The 21,483-nt window shown below is 36.7% G+C and overlaps 2 protein-coding genes across 2 annotated transcripts; both read right to left on the minus strand.

Annotated features, from left to right (window-relative positions):
• Positions 1 to 8,418: 8,418 nt before the first annotated feature.
• On the minus strand, positions 8,419 to 9,354 carry LOC102964071 (olfactory receptor-like protein OLF2). The gene is given in 1 exon segment (XM_015540524.2): positions 8,419 to 9,354. A coding segment is annotated over 1 exon segment (936 nt).
• Positions 9,355 to 17,981: 8,627 nt separating this feature from the next.
• On the minus strand, positions 17,982 to 18,917 carry LOC102951114 (olfactory receptor 5W2-like). The gene has a single exon (XM_007088803.3). It carries the CDS (start codon positions 18,912 to 18,914, stop codon positions 17,982 to 17,984), a length of 933 nt encoding a protein of 310 aa, XP_007088865.2. The 5' UTR covers positions 18,915 to 18,917.
• Positions 18,918 to 21,483: the final 2,566 nt, after the last annotated feature.

Raw genomic sequence — 21,483 nt, forward strand, 5'->3', positions numbered from 1 at the left:
TAAGAGTCTGACTACAGCTTAGGTCCTGATCTTGTGGTTTGTGACCTTGAGCTGCGCATCAGGCTCTGTGTTGACAGCTTGGAGACTGGAGCCTGCTTCGGATTCTGTGTCTCCCTCTCTCTCTGTCTCTCCCCACTAATGTGCTGTCTCACTCTCTGTCTCTCAAAAATAAATAAACAGTTAAAAAATTTCAAGTATTTTCTTATTGTAAGGCCGATGGATGTTCAACAGAGTAAAAATAAACAAATTTTGAGACCTGTTCCTGCAAATATATTTCATTTGTACAAGGACAATTCTTTAAGAAAAAAAAGTGTTGGGTTGATGCTTTAACAACAACAAAGCCAAGTTCCGTTTGTTTCCAAAAATAACCCTTATGTGCCATAATTTATGGTAGTGATTTGAAAATTGGGAGGTACTAGAATTTTAAGTATATTTAAATTCCTCCAGGACAGCTATAATGCTCCATAATGCTCCACCATCCCTGAATTATGTCCAAGCATGTTGCTGTTCCCTGACTTCACTGAAATCCTTCACTGGGACAGAGAGATGAATCCTACATTTCCATTTTTTCCGACCATAAAAACGCCTCTACCTTCCTTTTCATACATGTGTCTTCTAAGCATCTTTTCATTCAACACTGAATTCCTGAAGGCAAAGGGTGTGAATTTAATTAATTCATTGTGGGGGCTCAGTCGGTTAAGTATCCGACTTCGGCTCAGGTCATGATCTCATGGTTTGTGGGTTCAAGCTCCACATGGGGCTCTGTGCTGACAGCTCAGAGCCTGGAGCCTGCTTAGAGTTCTGTCTCCCTCTCTCCCTCTCTCTCTGCCCCTGCCCCGTTTGTGCTCTGCCTCTCTCTCTCTCTCTCAAAAAATAAACATTAAATATATATATATATATTCATATATATATTCATATATATTCATATATATATTCATATATATATTCATATATATATATTCATTGTGGCGTTCTTAACTTTGTGCTTTTCATATAGTATTTAACTGATCTCCATATATATCATCATACATTTTTAATATTGTGTTTCCTAGGCTGTCTCTTAACAATCTCATTATACATATACTGAAAATATGATACAGATGTAATTAGTAAACTGAAGTTCCCTAAGCATCATGTTTGTCTGACCCAAAGCATTTCCCGTTAATATTAATTCCTATTAATATTCCCAACTACAGTGTAGTCATAAAAAATAAAATATCTCTTTTAAGAAGAAGTAACTCTGAGCTATTGTCATGAAATGTTCTAGTGTGTTTACTTCAAATTTACAAAAACAGCAACCCACAGATTCTTAGAGTTCTAAAAAGCTTGAGAGACCATCCAAGTCCTATTTGTAAATCAAGAGAAGATGCCACGGGTGACGGAGGGCAGATGGGAACAATAGGAAGGGCTTGCAGACTGAGAAAAGAATCTGCCTTATTTTATTCATCTTAGCCAGAACCCTTCATTAATATTATTGCTCAACGGGTCGCTGTATTGTACAAATCCAGGGAACACATAGAAAATAAGTAACATAGCAGTTTGTTGTCTGTGTTTATAGGTCTGATTCTGCTTTTTGTTTGTTGTTTTGGTTTTTAGATTTCACATTTAACCGACGGCTGCCAGAGGAGAGGATGGGCAAAATGTGTGAAACGGAGTGGGAAACCCAGGCTTGCAGTAATGGAAAGAATAAGTCACAAGGATGAGAGATACCATGTAGGGAATACGGTCAATATGGCGACAGATGGTAGCTACACGTAATGGTGAGCACAGCATAGCGTATAGACTCATTGAATCACTATATTGTACACCTGAAACCCATGTAACACCACGTGTCAACTGTAGCCCCAAAATATAAGTAATGTAGTGGCCCTAAAGTCGCACCATGTGGCAATCTTGGGGAGTACTCACTGTAGTGGCCATGTTCCATGTATTGCTTTATGATAGGTGATTCACTCTAGGACACTAATGTGGGTATCATGGCGACCACCCAAAATGTGCCACTTTGGCATACTGATTATATTAAATAAAAGTTGTTTAAGAGAAGGCCTGTGCGAGGATCCTCTGACTTTCCTCTGTGCTCCTGAAAACAGGAAGTAAATCTCCCATGGGAAAGGTACCCTCCCTGTACCAGGAAGTAAAGACACATCCTTATCACCAAGTATAAGAAATTCAGAGCCTGGAAGGCCGTATAAACAACCCTTATTACATTTTAGCAATCTACTACCACAGACCAAATTCTGTTTAGAGTTTCTTACTAATCGAAGACTGCAAATTCAATTCTCTTTATCCTGCCAATTCCTTACAGATTTATTGTCTCCTCATAAAAATAATATAAAAGCTGCCTGCTTTGGTAATTTCTTTAGATCTCAATTTCATTATTTGGCCTCTGTGAGCACACAATAAAACTGTATTTTTTGTTTTGTTTTGTTTTCCTCTCCTGTTAATCTGTCTCATGTGAATTTAATTCCTAATTCAGCAAGAAGAACTTGAAGAATAGAAGGAAATGCCTTTCCTTCACTAACAGGCACAAATGTATATGTGTCATGAAAGTCTATTGTTAAGTGCCGTGTACAGGAATGTTTTCCTGCCCTACGTGTTGCCCTATTGCAGTTATGTTATTCATTTAAACAAATCAAGTAAATGCCAGATCTGTGGGTTCAAGAAATAATTTACGAATTTATAAGCATTACCAGCGTATGGGCAAAAATATTCCAGGTAATTTTTTTGTCTGAGTCCTCAGTGGGAACTAGAAACGGGCATAGCATTTCTTTTTTTATGGTTCCTATAAATCTAGACGACATCATAGATTAAAATCATTAAAGTATTCTTGATTTGGGAAAAATGACTCTGTGTGATACGTTTCAATAACCTTTCCGTTTTTATTATTATTTTGTGTGTGATGATACCAATACAAACATACAGAATTCACTGCCTTAGGAGATATGATTTGAAGCCAGGCTCAAACTAAGTAATTGTGATAATTTGCCACCCATTCGAGTGAAGACATTAGATGCAATTGTATGACCCTTGAACTTTACTACCATTATTTACTACTTTGATTCATATTAAAGGGATGGGATTTGTCCTTGTGATGTGGAGAACAAAGACAAAAGAAATGTAGAAAAACATCATTTTCCTTAGAGCTTAGAGCAGGCTGACAAGTGCTTGAGAAAGGCAGAGTGACCTTCCTCAAGGAACTCAGCTGCCTCAGTGTTAATACTTTGCTAGAGGCAAAAGGCAACCTTAGTTTGACATTAGCCAACCTCTAGTTTCCTGTAAGTCTTTAACATACACAAATTCCTTTGGAAACTTCCTTTATCTCTACCTCCCCAAGCATCCTCCAAGCTTATGGCCCACTGATATACATCTCAAGGGTCTCATGAATAAGATTTGACTAGCCTCAAGGTCCGGAAACCTTGCTTCCAAGTTTCTTAGAGACTTTCATTATCCCTAACCCCTTCTCAACTTGAAAGTACGGAATCAGTCACTGGTCACAACCCCAGGGCAGATCTTTCTGCCCCCGGGTCCTGGCCCCATGCTTTAATAAAACCACCCCTTTTGCACGAAAGATAATTCAAGAAGTCTGTCTTAACTTTTCCCTACCAGACTCCAACATTTCACATCACTTGGTCATTTTATATGACTCCTTCCCAAACTCATTTTCTCATCAGATGCTTCTCCGTCTCCAGGGATGACAAACCCCTTCAGGTTACACTCTGTTTAGATAGAACCTAAATTTACCGTCCTACACTTGACTGCCCCATAAACCATTTACGCTAAGTTCCCTTCAAATCCTTCCATTAAAATCTGAGCTTTAGGGACCATATGATTATTAAAAATTGGATGATTAACATCTCAAAGGATTTGTATTTCTTTGAAGATGGCTTTCGAAAATAATGAAAGAAAATTACTCCGTTCTAATGCAAGACACCAGAGACAAGCATGTGAAGAAAACAATTGTATCTAAATGCCTTCCCTGGCGCCACAATAATCGATGTAGGCAGCTATCTGTTTATAAAGTCTCTCCTTCAGAAAGTAGCTGCATGGCTGTGAGTCTTGAGCTTTTGGGAATAAGCTCAGCGCATGCTAACCATACCAAGGAAAACCGGGTTTACTAAGTCTCCTTGTTGCTGAAAACAGTATGAGAAGGGCTTACAGGTTAAAAAAAGACACATTTGCTTTATTACAGTAGTTTTTTTTAAAGTTTATTCATTTATTTTGAGAGAGAGAGAGAGAGCAAGTAGGGGAGGGGCAGAGAGAGAGGGGGAGAGAAAGAATCCAAAGCAGGCTTCATGATATCGGTGCAGAGACTGAGGGAGAGTCTCGAGCTCACTAACAGTGAGATCATGATCTAAGTCAGAACAAAGACTTGAACACTGAACCAGTTAGGCCACCCAGGCACCCCTGAAAAGACAGCAAGTATTTATTTATTTATTTATTTATTTATTTATTTATTTATTTAAATTTATTTTTGAGAGAGAGAGAGAGAGTGCTTGCATGCGAATGAGTGGGGGAGGGGGCAGAAGGAGAGGACAGAGGTTCAGAAGCAGGCCCTGAGGTGACAGTAGTGAGCCCGCTGTGGGACTCAAACTCAGGAGAAATGTGAGATCATGATCTGAGCCAAAGGCAGATGCTCAAACAACTGAGCCACCCAGGTGCCTCTATTTCCAATAATATTAATGTGAACATTTTTACACATGTCTTCTGATGGAGATACACTTATTTATCTTGTGTATAAAACCAGGAACAGGAAATGTGTGTGTGTGTGTGTGTGTGTGTGTGTGTGTGTGTAAAATTTATATTTACCCAATATTAGCATACAATTTCCCGAAGCAGTATGCCAATCTAGAGTTGCACATTATTAGTGAGTGAATCCTGTGTCTGTTTCTACATCCTCACTAATAGGTAATATTGTCTGTCATTTTCATTTTAGCTGTTATGTAGAGTCCATAATTGTCCTAATGACTAATAAAGTTGGATATTCAAGGAGCGCCTGGGTGGTTCAGTCGGTTAAGCATCTGACTTTGGCTCAGGTCATGATCTCACGGTTCCTGAGTTCAAGCCCTGAGTCAGGCTCTGTGCTGACAGCTCAGAGCTTGGAGGCTGCTTCAGATTCTGTGTCTCCCTCTCTCTCGGTCCCTCCCCTGCTCATGCTCATGCTCTGTCTCTCTCAAAAATAAATAAACGTCAAAAAAAGTATAAATAAATAAATAAATAAATACATGCATACATACATAAAAGTTGGATATTCACTTTTATATGGGATGTCTCTGAAAGTTAAAATGAAGAATAAGAAGAATAGAAAATCAGTTGAATGGGTCCACCTTAACGGGGTGAGGGCTCTTGCAATCAGTGCTATCTATCTGCAATCATTGCCAATTCAATTTCAGGTCAGATTAGCCTGGGGTTGTACTGTAGTCCCATCCATCTGTTATATTTAAGATCTCCCCAAAGATAGAAGCAGGTTTATACATTATGCATTTATAGAATCATATCAGTATAAGCATGAAATGTGGTATCTGGAATACACAATAAAGATCATTCAGTTTAAAGCCCTCTTTTGACAGAGTGGAAACTGAGGACCAAAGAAGGAAAATGATTTGCCGAAGGTCACAATCACTGTGAACTGATAGTACAGATTCAGACCCAATTTTGCTACCATTCCTTTTCCAGTTCCCAGCAGGTTTGCAGAGTTCAAGTTAGGTTAAATTTGCTGCCTCTTAAGAAAGAGCTACACAATTACCAATTTGTGAGAATTAGTACTTTTTTATTTAATAAATTTTCCTAACCAGATTTTCCTCAGTATGGAGCCAATTGTTTCTATCATTATACATATTTTCTAATCGTTCATCACTGGTAACATTTATGTTTAGGGATGTCCATTCCTGATCAGAATAAGGAACCCTTAAGAAAAAATAGACCTATAATATTGACTCCATATCTAGAGTCTAAATCTAAATTTCAAATAAAACATAAGAAAACTGAGGAGAGATCTTAACGAAAAGAAGAATCCCCTGTTCCTTTTCTTTGTTTGTTTCTTCTTTGTTTTACCTTTATACCTTCCCCTACCATGTCTCAGAATCCCAGAAAAAATATCACCCTGGAGAACGGAAGAGTCTCATTGTCCTACTTGGGCTTTGCTGGCAATCTGAAATGTTTTCACGGAAGCCCTTTACAATGGCACGTAGGTAGACCTAGACTGAGTGATTTTCAGGTTGTGTAATTGTAGCAAATATTTAAGAGTGTCCCTGACTTTTCTTTGGTCCTGCAAGAGCTGTTTTTATCCAGACTTACTGAAGAAATCACTTCAGTGATTTCTGCTTTAGCAGAACAGAGTTGCAAATATCTTGGTAAACACCCAGGCAATAGCCCTCTGGGTTAATTATTTTCCAAGTAATTTGCATGTCTTTATCCTTCCCTTGAATTTGGCATCCACAACTACTTTATGTGCTTACATATATGATTCAAAAAACGTATTTAAGGCACATACTTGATCTCAGCGATTTTTTCTTTTACTTCCCATGAATAAACATTCAATAACAATTAACTTTTTGGATCTTTTTCATTTTTTCTTTACCCAGATGCTACAGTGGGGCTTGAGGAAAGAGATAAAAATATCCAGTCCTTAAACTCTGGGTATTCATTACCCCACATTGAAGGTAATGATTAGGAAACAGAGAGTAGATTCAACAAACTTCCCAGGCTCAGGGTGGTGTGGGACCCAAGCTTAGCGAGTGCTAGAGGGAAGAAAAGCCCCTGGAGGAAGTGACTGAGTTGTGAATTGTAGCACTATAGCCCAGCCATACTGGTTTTCTTTAAATTCCACAGAAATGATGTGGTCCTGTTCCCCTGGGGACCGTCTAGTTGCTGATCTATCTGCATAGAATGCTTTCTCCATCTAATGCATCTCTCAGCTAATTCCTACTTATCTTTTAGATCCCAGATTGTTCCATTACCAGGAAGAACTTTTCAACATTCTTCACTATAATTGAACATTGTGCTTTGTTTCTGTTTTTTTTTTTTATGGCGTAATTACAGTTTATTATAAATAATTTGAATGATCATTTAATTAACATTTGTCACTTCTGATGAGAGAGCCTATATAGGCAGGCTGAGGGCAAAATTGAGCTAACACCCCACCCCTCCCGCCAAGGTGGGTTATGTGTGATATTCCACAGGCACTGCTGGCTACTCAAGAACAAAGGAAAGTAAGGAAAACAAATGGTTAACTGAAGGAGATCACAGTCAAGCAGGACATGAGTCTCCATGTCTTGATAGATTACAAGAAAAAGGCAATTTTATTAATAGCCTAATCTCCAGAAACCTGTAGACTCCTTTCCTGGAACCTCAAAATCACACCTCCATAGTGATATGGGGAACAAAGGCAAGAAGGAAATGGCAGGTAAAATTCAATCTCCTTATAAACTGCAGTCCATTGACAACTATTAGAGGCTGGCAGAGTAAAAAGTTTCTCCAGGATCTCCCTACTGTCTTAATGTTAATACTTTGCTGGAGGGAAAAACAACCTAAGCTTGACAACAGCTTGGATTCCAGTATCCTGCGAGTCTTCTTTAGCATATGAAATCTTTTTGAAAACTTCCCCTTGACTTCCCCTCCCCCCTCTCCCAACTCCCAAGTATAGAACCAGTCTTTCCACAGGGTCCCAGGCAGCTCTTCCTGCCCATGGGTCCTGTCCCTGTGCTAAAAAAAAAAAAAAAAAAAAAAAAAAAAAATCACCTTTTTGTGCAAAGGACATCTTCAAGAAGCCTTTCTTGACCTTCAGCTCTGGACCCCCACCATCACCCCAAAACTTCATCAGTTTCCACTAGATGACAAGATTCATTAACACAAAACTGTTAGATTCACCATAAAATACAAAACACATAGAAGTGCGTTACGTACTTAGAAAACTCTCACTAACATATAGGAAATTAGATTCATGCATAAATGAGAGATTGTAGAAACACAAATTGGGCAAACTAGGAGTCCATAAATTTTCCATAAATAAGGAATACCAAGTATAAGCTCAAGACATAAAATGAATCATGGAGTACTAAAGAAATGACACACTTGGTTATGGCAGGAACATGGTATAAATACTTGTTGGATCATACCACTTTTTTTTTTTAACATTTATTTATTTTTGAGAGACAGAGAGAGATAGAGCACAAGCATGGCAGGAGCAGAAAAAGAGGGAGACACAGAATCCAAAGTAGGCTCCAGGCTCTGAGCTGTTAGCACAGAGCCCGACGCGGGGCTCGAACTCACAAACTGCGAGATCATGACCTGAGCTGAAGTCAACCGCTTAACCAACTGAGCCACCCAGGCACCCCTAGATCATACCACTTTAATCAAAACAATTTTGAACTTCTCAAATGAAAGTGTAAGATTGGGAGAAAAATAGATACATATAAGTTTTCAATGAAACCACTTTCTATTTTTAAGTTTTTTCCGAGCCTCTTTCACATCTTTGTTCCGCAGGCTATAAATCACAGGGTTTAACATGGGAATCACAAGGGTATAGAACAAGGAGGTCATTTTGTCTTGATCAAGAGAGTAGGAAGAACTCGGGCGGAAATACATAAAGAGCAGGGTTCCCTGGAAAATTGCAACAGCAGTTAAGTGGGAGGTGCAGGTGGAGAAAGCTTTGAATCTCCCCTCAGCAGAGCGGATCTTTATCACTGCCAGGATGATATAACAGTAAGACACAAAGAGCCCTGAAAGGGTGATCAGCTCAATGAAGCCAAAAATGGTGAATATCACTAACTCATTAACTTGGGTATCTGAGCAAGATAACAAAAGGAGAGGTGGGACATCACAGAAGAAGTGGTTGATCACATTTGATCCACAGAAACATAACCTGAATGTTAATATTGTATTTGCAGAAGCATCCACAAGCCCTACCATGTAAACCCCAGCCATGAGCAGAAAGCACACTCTGCTGGACGTGTTGGCCTTGTAGAGCAAGGGGTTGCTAATGGCCTTGTAGCGATCAAAGGCCATCACCGCCAGCAGTAGGCACTCAGAATCTGCAAACGTGCAGAAGATCTAGAATTGCAGAGCACAGCCATAGAAAGGAATTGACTTTATCTTGGTAATGAGGCCTACCAGCATCCGGGGTCCAATTGCTGTAGAATAACAGAGGTCACTGAAAGAGAGGTGGCTGAGGAAGAAATACATTGGTGTGTGAAGCTTAGAATCCATTCTAATTAACATGATCATCCCGAGGTTTGCAATAAGAATGATGAGATAAACAATTAAAAATGTGACAAATAGGGTCACTTTAATTCCAGACATATTGCTAATTCCCAAGAGAAGGAATTCATTCACAGAAGAGCAATTTTTTCCATCCATTCTTCTTTATTCTTCCAAAATGCTCCCGAAATAACCAAGAAACGGTATATCAAAGTTTTAATTCCTCTTGAAACTCACAAAAATACAATCTATACATGAGAAAGGTTTTGTTTCAGATATTATATTCTTTATCCTCAGAAAATAGCCCAGAAACATTTCATTGTTATGCTGTTGACAAAATTAACATGTTTGTGATAGAATTTAAAGTTTGATTATCAATTTGCATATCACCCACCAAATATATGACTTGTGTGCACCTTCACTGCTTTATCTCAGCAATCGTGAATGAAAACTCATCACAGATCAAACATAATATAAAACTCACACCTAAAGGCAAAGCTGAATTTACAGCTTTATGTCTGAAAAACAAATATCAAATTGAGCCTAAAAGCGATTACACTTACTGTTCTTCAAAAACCATGATTTGTTCAAGCCTGTGTGTTAAAACTGGATATCATGAACAGGTCTCTTATTTAAACATCATGAACACGAGTGTCTAGGTGGCTCAGTCAGTTAAGCATCCGACTGTTGATTTTGGCTCAGGTCATGATCTCACAGTTAGTGAGTTTGAGCCCCACATCAGGCTCCGTGCTGACAACATGGAGTCTTCTTGGGGTTCTCTCTCTCCCCTGCTTTCACTGTCCCTATGCTTTCTGAAAATAAATAAATAAACTTAAAAAATTAATAGAAGAAAAAATAAAAGTAATGAACAATACAACATTTTTACTGTTTTGCCACATTATTATTACTTACACTCAGAAATGGTGGTCTGGTACCAAAGCTCATGTAGAGGAAAAATGCTAAAAACAAATGAAAACAGAAATAACATATACAATTACATCTCTTTGGATTTAAACTTAACTTTTTCATCAAAAATAGAGCTGAACAAGAAATTATATTTTTCATATATAGACTTCTGTTTGTTTATATATGTATGTGTGTGCATGCACCTGTCTTTCTATTGATATGTGAGAATTGGAATATAAATGATGGTCTTATTTTGTTTTGGATTGGAGTAAATATGGTATGTGGTTCATATGGGGTTAGATTTATATAAATTAGTATTTGCATTGTGATATTTCAATTATTATTGTTTTTAAAAATTAAAAGAATATCTAAGATTTGCATGTACCCTTTCACACGATTAAAAAAAAAAAGTTTTTCTTCTTTATTTTGGTTTAGGTAAAACTATACATTTACTAATGAAAGTTACTCCAAGGGGAACTGGGGTGGCCCAGTTGGTTAAACGTCCAGCTCTTGATTTCAGCTCAGGTCATGATCTCATCGTTGTGAGATCGAGCCCCTTGTTTGGCTCTGTGCTGACTGTGGGGAGCCTACTTGGGATTCTCTCTCTCCCTCTCTTTCTGCTCCTCCCCTGCTTGGACTCTCTCTCTCTCTCTCTCAAAATATATAAATAAACTTAAAATAAAATTACTTCTAAACACCCTCTTTTATCAGAAGTACATATTTTTGCCATTAGATTGCAGATTATTACCCAAAGGAAGTAAAAAAAAATATTCACTTACAATGTCCTAAATATTTGATTCCTCATTTTTTCAAATGCAAGGTTTTTATTCTTTACTCTTTAAATTTAGTGACTCAGAAACCTACCTGTGATGAGCAAGTCTTTCTGTGCTTGCCCCTGGTAGCTGAACACTAGAGATTGCATTTTATTTTTACTCAGTGTCATTTGGGACTGAAATCTCTCAAGCCTTTGCCCTCACACTTAAACAAACATGTGATTAATTCGATTTCTAATTCTGCACTTTCCCTGGTGAACATAGCTGACAACTTCAGCAAAGACCAATTCTTTGTACTTGCACCAAATTGTTTGTTGTTAGGAAGGTGAGATGATTTTTGTAGTATGGTTTATTGCTATCTTGAGTTTATAGCGTCTTCTTCCAGACTTCTAAAGAAATTCAAATTTAAATATTTTATCTCAAATATTATTCCTTTTGTTTAATTTATTAAATTAATAAATTTGTTAAATAAAATGATTATTTTATTTGTTAATTATTTATTATTAATGATGTTTATCCTGGTTCTTTCACTTCGGAAAAAGTCTCTTTCCCCTTCCCACTTAGTAAGTATAAAAATTGGGGCACCTGGATGACTCATTTGGTTGAGCATCTGACTTCAGCTCAGGTGAAGATTTCATGGTTCTGGGTTCAAGTCCCATATCAGGCTTTGCACTGACAGTGCAGAGCCTGCTTCAGATTCTCTGTCTCCCTCTCCCTGCTCCTCCCCTGCTCACTCTCTGTCTCTCAAAAATAACTAAACATTAAAAAAATTTAAAAAAAGGAAGTATAAAATTCTTCAATGTTTATATTTTCATTAATCATATTCAATGACATTCTTTCAACCACATATTATCTAACAGGATTCCAATTATTTTATGACTGTAACATCCACTCCATTCAGCACTTTTTCTTGACTTATTTTTATTTCATTCAGATATTTTATTTCATTCATTCAGATATTTCATTCATATATTTTCATTTCATTCAGTCTTTTAATCCATTGTAAGCTCCTGAGAAATAATAGCTACTCTTGGCTAATTTTTGTATACCCTGCAGCCCTAGTACCAGGAGTTCCACAAATAATGCCTAATTTAATATTAGTTGGTATTTTAAGTGATTAGATAAGTGGGTAACAGAAAGAAGAGGAAATATGAGTTTGCAAACTGTTTCAACTAATATAGACCATAGGTGCATGTGTACACAGAAGAGGTTTTAGGGAACACCACAGTTTTATTTGCTTTTTTAAACAATTTGGTGTGCTTTGTTGCAATTTTTACAAAGTTAAGAAGTATTAAAGTATAATTTTCTGTCCTTTCCAATATTGTTAAAATAGCCATCCTACCTAAAATATCCATTTTACCAATCTACATATTTAGTGCAATCCCTATCTAAAGTCCAACAGTGATTATCACATAAGTAGGAAAAAGAATCTTAAAATTTCTATGAAACAAACAAAAAAAAGACCTTAAAAAGCCAAACCAATCTTGAGAAAGCAGAACAAAACTGCAGGCACCACAGTATCTGATTTCATACTGACAATATTAATTCTTCCAATGTATGAGCATGGAATCTCTTTCCAATTGTGTCTTCTTCAATTTCCTTCATCAATATCTTATAGCTTTCAGTGTGAAATTTGTAAAATTTTTTCACCTCCTTGATTAATTTATACCTAAGTATTGTATTCTTTTGTTGTTAAGACATTTGTTTTTAAAAAAATATTTTTCTGGCTGATCACTGTTAGTGCATAAAAAGAAACTCATTTTTTTGTATATTAGTTTTGTATCCAGCAACTTTACTGATTTTTTTTTTTTATTAATTCTAACTGCTTTTTGGTGGCATCTTTAGGATCTTGTATATATACAATATCATGTCATCTGCAAATAAAGATGGTTGGATTTCTTCCTTTCCAATTTGGATGCTTTTACTCTTTTCTTTCTTAATTGGTGTGGCTAGGATTTTTACTATTGTTGTAAATAAAAGTGGCAAGGGTGGACATCCTTGTCTTGTTCTTCATGTGAGAGGGAAAGTTTCACCTTTGCCCTGTTGAGTATTATATTAGCTGTGGACTTGTTACATATGATCTTTATTTATGTTGAGGTAATTCCACACTCTACCCAGTTTGCAGAGATCTTTATCATAAAAGGATGTTGAATTTTGTCAATTGTTTTCGCTGCAGCTATTGAGATGATCATATGATTTTTATCTTTCGTTTTGTTAATATAGTATAACCCACTGATTGATTTAGGGATGTTGGACCATTCTTGCATCCCTGGACTAAACACACTTGATTATGGTTTATGGTCCTTTTTTATTCACTGTTGAATTTGGTTTGTCAATATTTTGTGGATGATTTTTCATCTATGTCCATCAAGGATGTTGGTCTTTAATTTTCTTATAGTGTTTCTGCCTGGTTCTGGTAGTAGGGTAATGCCAATCTCATAAAATGAGTTTGAAAGTATTGTTTCTTCTAATTTTTTGAAGAGTTTGCAAAGAATTGTCTATGACATCTTCATAAAATTTTGATAGAATTCACCAATGAAGGGATTTGGTGCTGAATTTTCTTTTTTGAGGAGGTTTTAGAATACTGATTTAACCTCTTTAATAGCAGTTGGTCTGTTCAGATTTTCTATTTCTTCATGATTCAGTCTCAGTTGTACGTTCTAGAAACTTATTTACCTTTTCTAGGGTGTCCAAATCATTGGCATATAAATGTTCATAGTAGTCTCTTATTGTTCTTTGTAATTGTTTGCTATCAAATGAAATGTATCTTCTCTCAGTTATAATATTATTTATTTGAGTCTTCTCTCTTTTTATCTTGGTGAATTCATCTAAATATTTTTCTATTTTGTTTATCTTTCCAGAAAACCAGATCTTAGTTTGATTGATCTTATTTATTTTCTTTTTAGTCTCTCTTTCACTTATTTAAGCTCTGATTTTTGTTAGTCATTTCCTTCAAATGACTTTAGGCCCAGTTTGTTTCTCTTTTCTAGTTCTTTAAGATATAAATGTAGGCTGTTTATTTAAGATCTTGGTTTTTCTTTAAAAAATTTTTTTTTTATTTTTTTAATGTTTATTTATTTCTGAGACAGAGAGAGAGAGAGAGAGAGAGAGAGAGAGAGCATGAGGAGAGGAGGGGCAGAGAGAGAGGGAGACACAGAATCTGAAGCAGGCTCCAGGCTCTGAGCTGTCAGCAGAGAGCCCTACATGGGGCTCAAACACTTGAGCAGCGAGATCATGACCTGAGCTGAAGTCTGATGCTCAAACGACTGAGCCATCCAGGCACCCCAAGATAGTGTTTTATCACTATAACTTTCCACTTAGAATTGTTTTTGGTGCATTTTCTTTTGATATGCTGTGTTTCCATTTTTGTCTCAAGAGATTTTTTGAAGTCTTTCTTGGTTTCCTCTTTAACCTATTGTTTTTTTTTTTTTCAAGAACATGTTGTTTAATCTCTACATATTTGTAAATTTTCCAGTTCTTGTCTTCTGTTTGATTTCTAGTTTCATACTATTATGGTTGGAAAAGTTTACCTGAATTGATTTTAAAATTCTGTGGCATTTCTTTTTTTTTTTAATTTTTAAAAAATATTTATTTTTGAGAAAGAGAGACAAAGTGCACACAGGGGAGGGGCAGAGAAAGGGGGAGACACAGAATCTGAAGCAGACTCCAGGCTCTAAGCTGTCAGCACAGAGCTCAATGTGGAGCTTGAACTCCCAGACCGTGAGATCGTAACCTGAGCTGAAGTCGGATGCTTAACTGACTGAGCCATCCAGGTGCCCCCAAAATTCTGTGGCATTTCTTAATGGAAACCCTGTTGGCTATTGTAGTCAGATGATCTGGGAAGACATTCTTCAGATGGCAGCTGCAAAAACTGGGGTGCAGACATGTGTACAAATTCCTTCCAGGAAGATACTGGTGACTTGGGGTTGGCAGGAGGGAGAGAGTTGGGGACATGTCCACAGGCTCCTTGGTGTCCAGGGAGGATCCCAGTCAGCCCCTAGAAGCATGCAAAATCAGAAGCCGGACCCTCAGTCTGTTAAATTGTACAAATCAATCTCATTCAGGAAAAGACTGAAGAATGGTCTTTTCTATTATCTCTGCTCTGAGCCCTGGTGTGATAGCTGCATCTCCTATTTTATTTGCTATAGTCTTATGACTCTTGTGATATAAGACTCATTGACCTTTGGAGCCAGAGGACTTGGAGGCCTGTCCCTCTAGTGGGACTATTAAATGGTAGGACATTGGGGGGGGGGGGGATATAAACCTTCCATACCTCATGGAGAAGCTGGTAGCCAGGAGTTTCTTCCCAATTGTAAATTTTATGGCAAAGTTTTGTCTTAGCTTTTTCTGTGATTCAGTGTGGTTATTTTTCTCATTTGCTCAATGTATAACAGTTGCTCAGATAGTTTCTTGATTTCTTTCAGAGGGAATTGTAGCATCTGTAGCTGTTAATTTGGGGAGGAGGGAAATTTAAGGCCTCTTATATTATCATCTTTAAAGACTTCCCCTTCACTCAAAAAAAGCTACATTTGGACATAATATTTTCTTTAAAAACTTTTTAAGTTTATTTATTTATTTCAAGAGAGACAGAGAGAGTGAGTGGGGGAGGGACAGAGAGAGAGGGAGAGAGAATCCCAAGCAGTTTCTTCCCTGTCAACGTGCAGCTCAATGAGCTGCTTGAATTAACGAACCACAAAATTATGACCTTCCCCAAAAGCAAGAGTCAGACGCTTAACTCACTGAGCCACCCAGATGCCTCCAGACAATAATATTTTCCATCAGTTATTGGGTATATGTGAGAAGGATGTGATAAAGGTTACAGAGGAAAGGAATGATGAAGGTTGAAGTAAGCTAGAGTACATAAAGTATTTTGATGTGATACTCCTTTTTCATGTAAAATAAATAAGATAGAAGAGTCATTGTAGGCCATCCACCGACAAATCTAAAAATGTTCCCCATGATGTGTTATTAAACCCCTCATATTCAAGGAAAATAAGTCCATGTTTAGTTAAATTAGTCAATTCTATATTTGGAATCCCATTCATAGGACTCAAAATTTCTTTCTCTTTAAATTTTTCTTCCCTCTAGGTCAAACCAGATCTGATAAAACTGCTATATGTAGGTCAAATCCGTCTTTGGATGTTGTAATGTATAGGTGTTGAAAGGGAGAGAGACTAGTTACCTAGAAGACATATGTATATTCCCTGAATTACCAGCAATCTACTTATACCCCATTCATTTTTGGACAATGTATTTCAGACAGTGTTTTCTACCATGCTGCTGCTTATCAGTAACAATATTGACATAGTGTGTGTTAATTGAGAAAATATCATTCAGGTAGAAACACTTAACTCCTTTTATTAAAAACAGAAAATGTTCCATGCATTTTTTTCCACTGTGATACTGTGTGACAGGTAAGGGGTCCCAAAAATGCCCCTATGAAAACAAGAAAATCTTAGGTTTACATCTTTTCTGAAATGTTTTCACACAAAGGCATTTCTAAATAGCAAATGGAAAATCTAAGGCATTCAGTGGCTTTTAATTTCTATGATTGCAATTGGTAAGAGTATCCTTGAATCTTTAAAATTTTTTTTTAATTTTTTTTTAATTTCTTAAATTTTTTTTTTAGAAAGAGAGAGAGTGCTAGTGGGGGGAAAGCGGAGAGGGAGAGAGGGAGAGAATCTTAAGCAAGCTCCACATTCAGTGAAACCCAATGCAGGCTCTTGGAATCATGACATGAGCCAAAGTCAAGAATCAGACGCTCAACCAACTGAGCCACACAGACACCCCTGTCCTTGAGTCTTAAATAGTCTCTCAAATATATGCCATACCCATGTTGTCTCAACAAGCTAACTCACTGCTTTAGCCATCAGAAAGTTGAGCACAGACAGATGAAATTGATAGATACCAAGCATATACATGGGAAAATACTCTTTGCTTCTAATGTAATTAGTATGTAGCTCTTTATAGATCCATTACCTTAGTATCCACAACCATTTTATACACTTTTTGGAGAGTTACAAAATATATATATTCAAATCACTTATCATACCCTCAGTTAATTGTGTTACCAATGTCTAATAACCTCTTAAAAATGTTATCTAATATTTCATTGGGTATATGTTTGTTTTGCCATTTCTTGTCTCTGGCACCACGAAGGCACTTTGGATAACAGGGATGGAATGCTCAATCCTTGAACAAAGAACACTTACCATCTTATTTTGGAGGCAATAAGCCAAGCAATATTAAAAAAAAAAAATGCTTAAAGGAGATCATTGTCTATGAATTATAAAAAGGGACATTTAACCAGAGCAGAGAAGGAGGAAGATAGGAAGGAAATCTTCCTTTGGAAGTTATGGAAGACTTGTGGATAATTTCAGTACAATGATGTAATTTACCAAGGAACTTTACACTTCTCTTTATAACCTTTGCATGTTGGACTATTTAAATCCCAAAATGGTATAGAACCTCAGGACCTCTGTAATGTTAGACCCTTTGCCTGGAATCTTTTATTTTCCCCAGCTTGATTTTTTTTAATTAGATCTGAGACTAAACATCATCATAGAAGGAAACCTTTCTTCTACACACTAGCTTTTGACATTTTTTTTCTAGATTTGTAACTGTCAACTCTTTTACTTCATGAATGTTTTAAGACTTATTTGGGTGCTCAGTTAATTAATGTTTGTTCATTCCTCTAGATTATAGGATTCATTAGTTTGGAACCTACTGTATTTATCATGAAATTCAAAATATTAACATGTATGAAAAGTACTTAGTGAACACTCAATAATAAATCCAAGTATACTTGTAATTAAGCTTACATGAAAAGCAAACAAATAAATATATGGAAAATTAGAAGAGTCAGAATGTTTTGCACAAATGAGTTTCTTAAATAAATTGAAGACCACAGTGACACATGACAGGTTTGAGGAAATACAGTGTCTTGTTATGGTTGAGTTTTAATGCAGATACTCATTTCTTTAAGTATTTGAGAAAATACCATAATAATAAATACCATAATAATCAATAAATCATATCATATAATTTTATGAAAACAACAATCACGATATGTGTGTGGGTGTATGCACATATACAGACTATAAATACTTAAGACTGTAATTTGTTTTTCAATTTTTCTAAGGCCCTTTTTACGTCCTTGTTCCGTAGGCTATAAATCAGTGGGTTTAACATGGGAATCACAAGGGTGTAAAACAAGGAAGTCATTTTGTCTTGATCAAGAGAGTAGGAAGAAATCGGCCGGAAATACATGAAGATCATGGTCCCCTGGAAAATTGCAACAGTAGTTATGTGGGAGGTGCAGGTGGAGAAAGCTTTGAACCTCCCCTCAGCAGAGTGGATCTTCAGGACAGATAGGATTATATAACAATAAGAGACAAGGACTCCTGAAATGGTGCTCAGTTCAATGAAGCCAAAAATGGTGAATATTGCTAATTCGTTGAGTTGTGTGTCTGCGCAAGAGAGCAATAGGAGAGGGGGTACATCACAGAAGAAGTGATTAATCTCCTTTGATCCACAGAAACATAACCGGAATGTTAGTGTCGTGTGTATCAAAGCATCTGCCGTTGCCAGCACGTAAACCCCGGCCATGAGCAGGAAGCACACTCTGCTGGACATGTTGACCGTGTAGAGCAAGGGGTTGCTAATGGCCTTGTACCGATCAAAGGCCATCACCGCCAGCAGTAGGCACTCGGAATCTACAAACATACAGAAGATCAAGAATTGCAGAGCACAGCCAACGAAAGGGATTGATGGGTTTTTGGCTAAAAGGTCTACCAACATTTTGGGCCCAATTGCTGTGGAATAACAGAGGTCACAGAAAGAGAGGTGGCTAAGGAAAAAGTACATTGGTGTGTTCAGCTGAGAATTCATTCTAATTAGAATAATCATTCCGAGGTTTGCCAGGAGATTAGTGAGATAAATAAGCAGGATGGTGGTGAATAGAGTCACTTTGATCTCAGAGTTGTCGGTAATTCCCAAGAGAAAGAATTCAGTCAAGGAGGAGCAGTTTTCTTTGTCCATTCTTCTTTGTGCTTGTTCTAAACTGCTTTCCAAAATGACCAAGCAAATTATAGATCAGGCTTTGGCTTTTCTGGGTACCCAAAACACCATAAGACAAAACGTGATTTTATGTTGTCTTCTTTATCCTCAGAAAAGAGTCCGGTGAGTGTCCCTATTAAAGAAGCCTTGCTGTGTTATAAAAAACTAAAAATTTGGGGGATAGAAAGGTGATAAACTTGAATTCTAAATACATGTCATTCTTGAGATATGTTACTTGCCTTGGCTTCTGTTGTCCAATGTCAAGTAGCAGATCCAAATGAACTGTGAGTTCTCTCTAGAGCCAAAATCATATAAGAGGAACTACAAAGTTTTTAGAAAGTGTCAGAAGATACTGGATAATATGAGTTGGACGAAAAGAAACAAAAGTATAAGTTGCTTTCTTGAGGAAAGGTAATTGATTTTATCACTCACCGTGATAGCGCATATAACAAATGAAAATTAGTATGGGTTAGATTTTGGTGTATGCTGACTTTAGTGTTTACTGAAATATGAACATGTTTTATACAACTATTCTATCACTCTTCCTCACTGGTTTGACACAGCGCTGAGAATCCATTTGTATGATTGACTTTTGCTGTAGGACAAATACCTTGAAAGACAAAAAGAGGTGATAAAATGAAGTGGAAACAACAGACTATCATATGCAAATTTGCAGATCTTTGAATTTTCAGTTGTCTTTTCCATTAAAATAAAAAAGGCGAAGAAAAATAAATGTTTCTGAGAGACACAGTCTTCAGTCTTGAATTTATATACACACATTATGTATGTGTGTATCTGTTGAGAACTTAAATGGTAATGTGAGTGGTGGTCTCGTTTTTATTTTTCTAGACTTAAATGCTGTGGCATGTGGTCTATATGGGCTTGGATTTGTATATATTAGTGTTCATAATGTGTTATCTCTATTATTTTTGATAAAAATAGAGCAAATGTGCCACTTAAATGTACAGTATCACTTACACAGAGATAGAAAGTGATGGTATACTTATTGACCTAGAAGAAAATATAAATAGGGAAAAGCTTTACCACCCTTATACAAATGACAAATGAGGCCAAATCCACATAAGTCTAATAAAGAAATATCATTATTTAGATGTTAGGTTGCAGAATTTATTTAACTGACTTAAGCAGATATAAAATGATTCATTTATAAATTCCTTAATACTTGATTCCTAATTTTTCCAAAAAAAAAAGTAAGGTGTTTTCCAGTCTGTATATATTTTTTAAAAATTTGGTTATTGGGGCGCCTGGGTGGCTCAGTCGGTTAAGCATCCGACTTCAGCTCAGGTCACGATCTCACGGTCTGTGAGTTTGAGCCCCGCATCGGGCTCTGGGCTGATGGCTCAGAGCCTGGAGCCTGCTTCTGATTCTGTGTCTCTCTCTCTCTCTCTGCCCCTCCCCTGTTCATGCTCTGTCTCTCTCTGTCTCAAAAATAAATAAACGTTAAAAAAAATTTAAAAATTTGGTTATTTAGAAACCTACCTGAAATGAGCGTCTTTCTGTTCTTATTTCTGGTACATGAACAATAAATAGATGGCATTTTATTTCTACCTTGTGACTGTTGGGGCTTTAATCTCTAAAGACTCTGCCTTTGCTCTTCTGGGTTATGTGAGTGTGACTAATTAGGCTTCTGCTTCTGTATTTCCTTCCCCCCACCCCTTCCTGCCAATGAATGCTGCATCAAAGGCTGAACTTTCAATTCTTCACTCCTTAACAAATTGATCAATGCCAGAAGTTTACCAGAATTTATTCTAAGTCTATGCTTATGGTTACTATGAATCTACACCCTCCTTCAGTGAAAGTGATGTTTAATTAAATTCAAATAGATTTTATACTTAATATTATTTTCAGTTCCTTTTCATTGTTCGCTCTGTTTCTTCCATTTCTGAAATATCCCCTTTACCTTCCATTTAGAAACATGATAATCTTGTATATTGTTTTTTTCATTAGTCATTGTTTGGTTCCTTTTTCATAGGAACACGCCAACAACTCCCATTTCAGTGATTTTTTGACTGTGTACAGGTGGAAAATCTTTCCCTTCTAGGTTCTTTCAGTGGTCTAATAATTAAATTGACATAAGACAGGTTAGCAGAAGAAAAACACACTTAACTTCCTGCATATGGAAGCCCCATAAAAAATATGACACTCAAAGCAGTGACCAAATCAAGCAGCTTTTATACCTTTTAGACAAGGAAGTGGTAAATTCGTGAAGAATTGAGAAGACAAAGAGGTTTGACCTTGGGGTAGTAAATTAGTGTGGAATTAAAAAGTTTTTTTTTTTTTTTTTTTTTTTTTTTTTTTGGTATAGCCTTTATGGCCCTAAATTCCCTCTCTCTGATGATAAGGATGCTACTTTATCTCCTTTTACAGGGAGTGTACTTTTCCCATGGTGGATTAACTTCGTGCTTTCAGAGCCGGATTCTTCCCTATTTCAACTGTATAACATCTACTATACCTAGTACATTCTTCATCAAGTTATGTTCTTTATTTATACATACGTCTTTTCACTTTCCTAAAACCTTTAGCATAGGAT

This window comes from Panthera tigris, chromosome D1, assembly GCF_018350195.1.
Source record: "Panthera tigris isolate Pti1 chromosome D1, P.tigris_Pti1_mat1.1, whole genome shotgun sequence".
Lineage (NCBI taxonomy): Eukaryota > Metazoa > Chordata > Mammalia > Carnivora > Felidae > Panthera > Panthera tigris.

Excerpts from the sequence above, each read along its gene's own strand:
- LOC102951114 (XM_007088803.3), bottom strand. The coding sequence starts at position 18,914 with ATGGACAAAGAAAACTGCTCCTCCTTGACTGAATTCTTTCTCTTGGGA.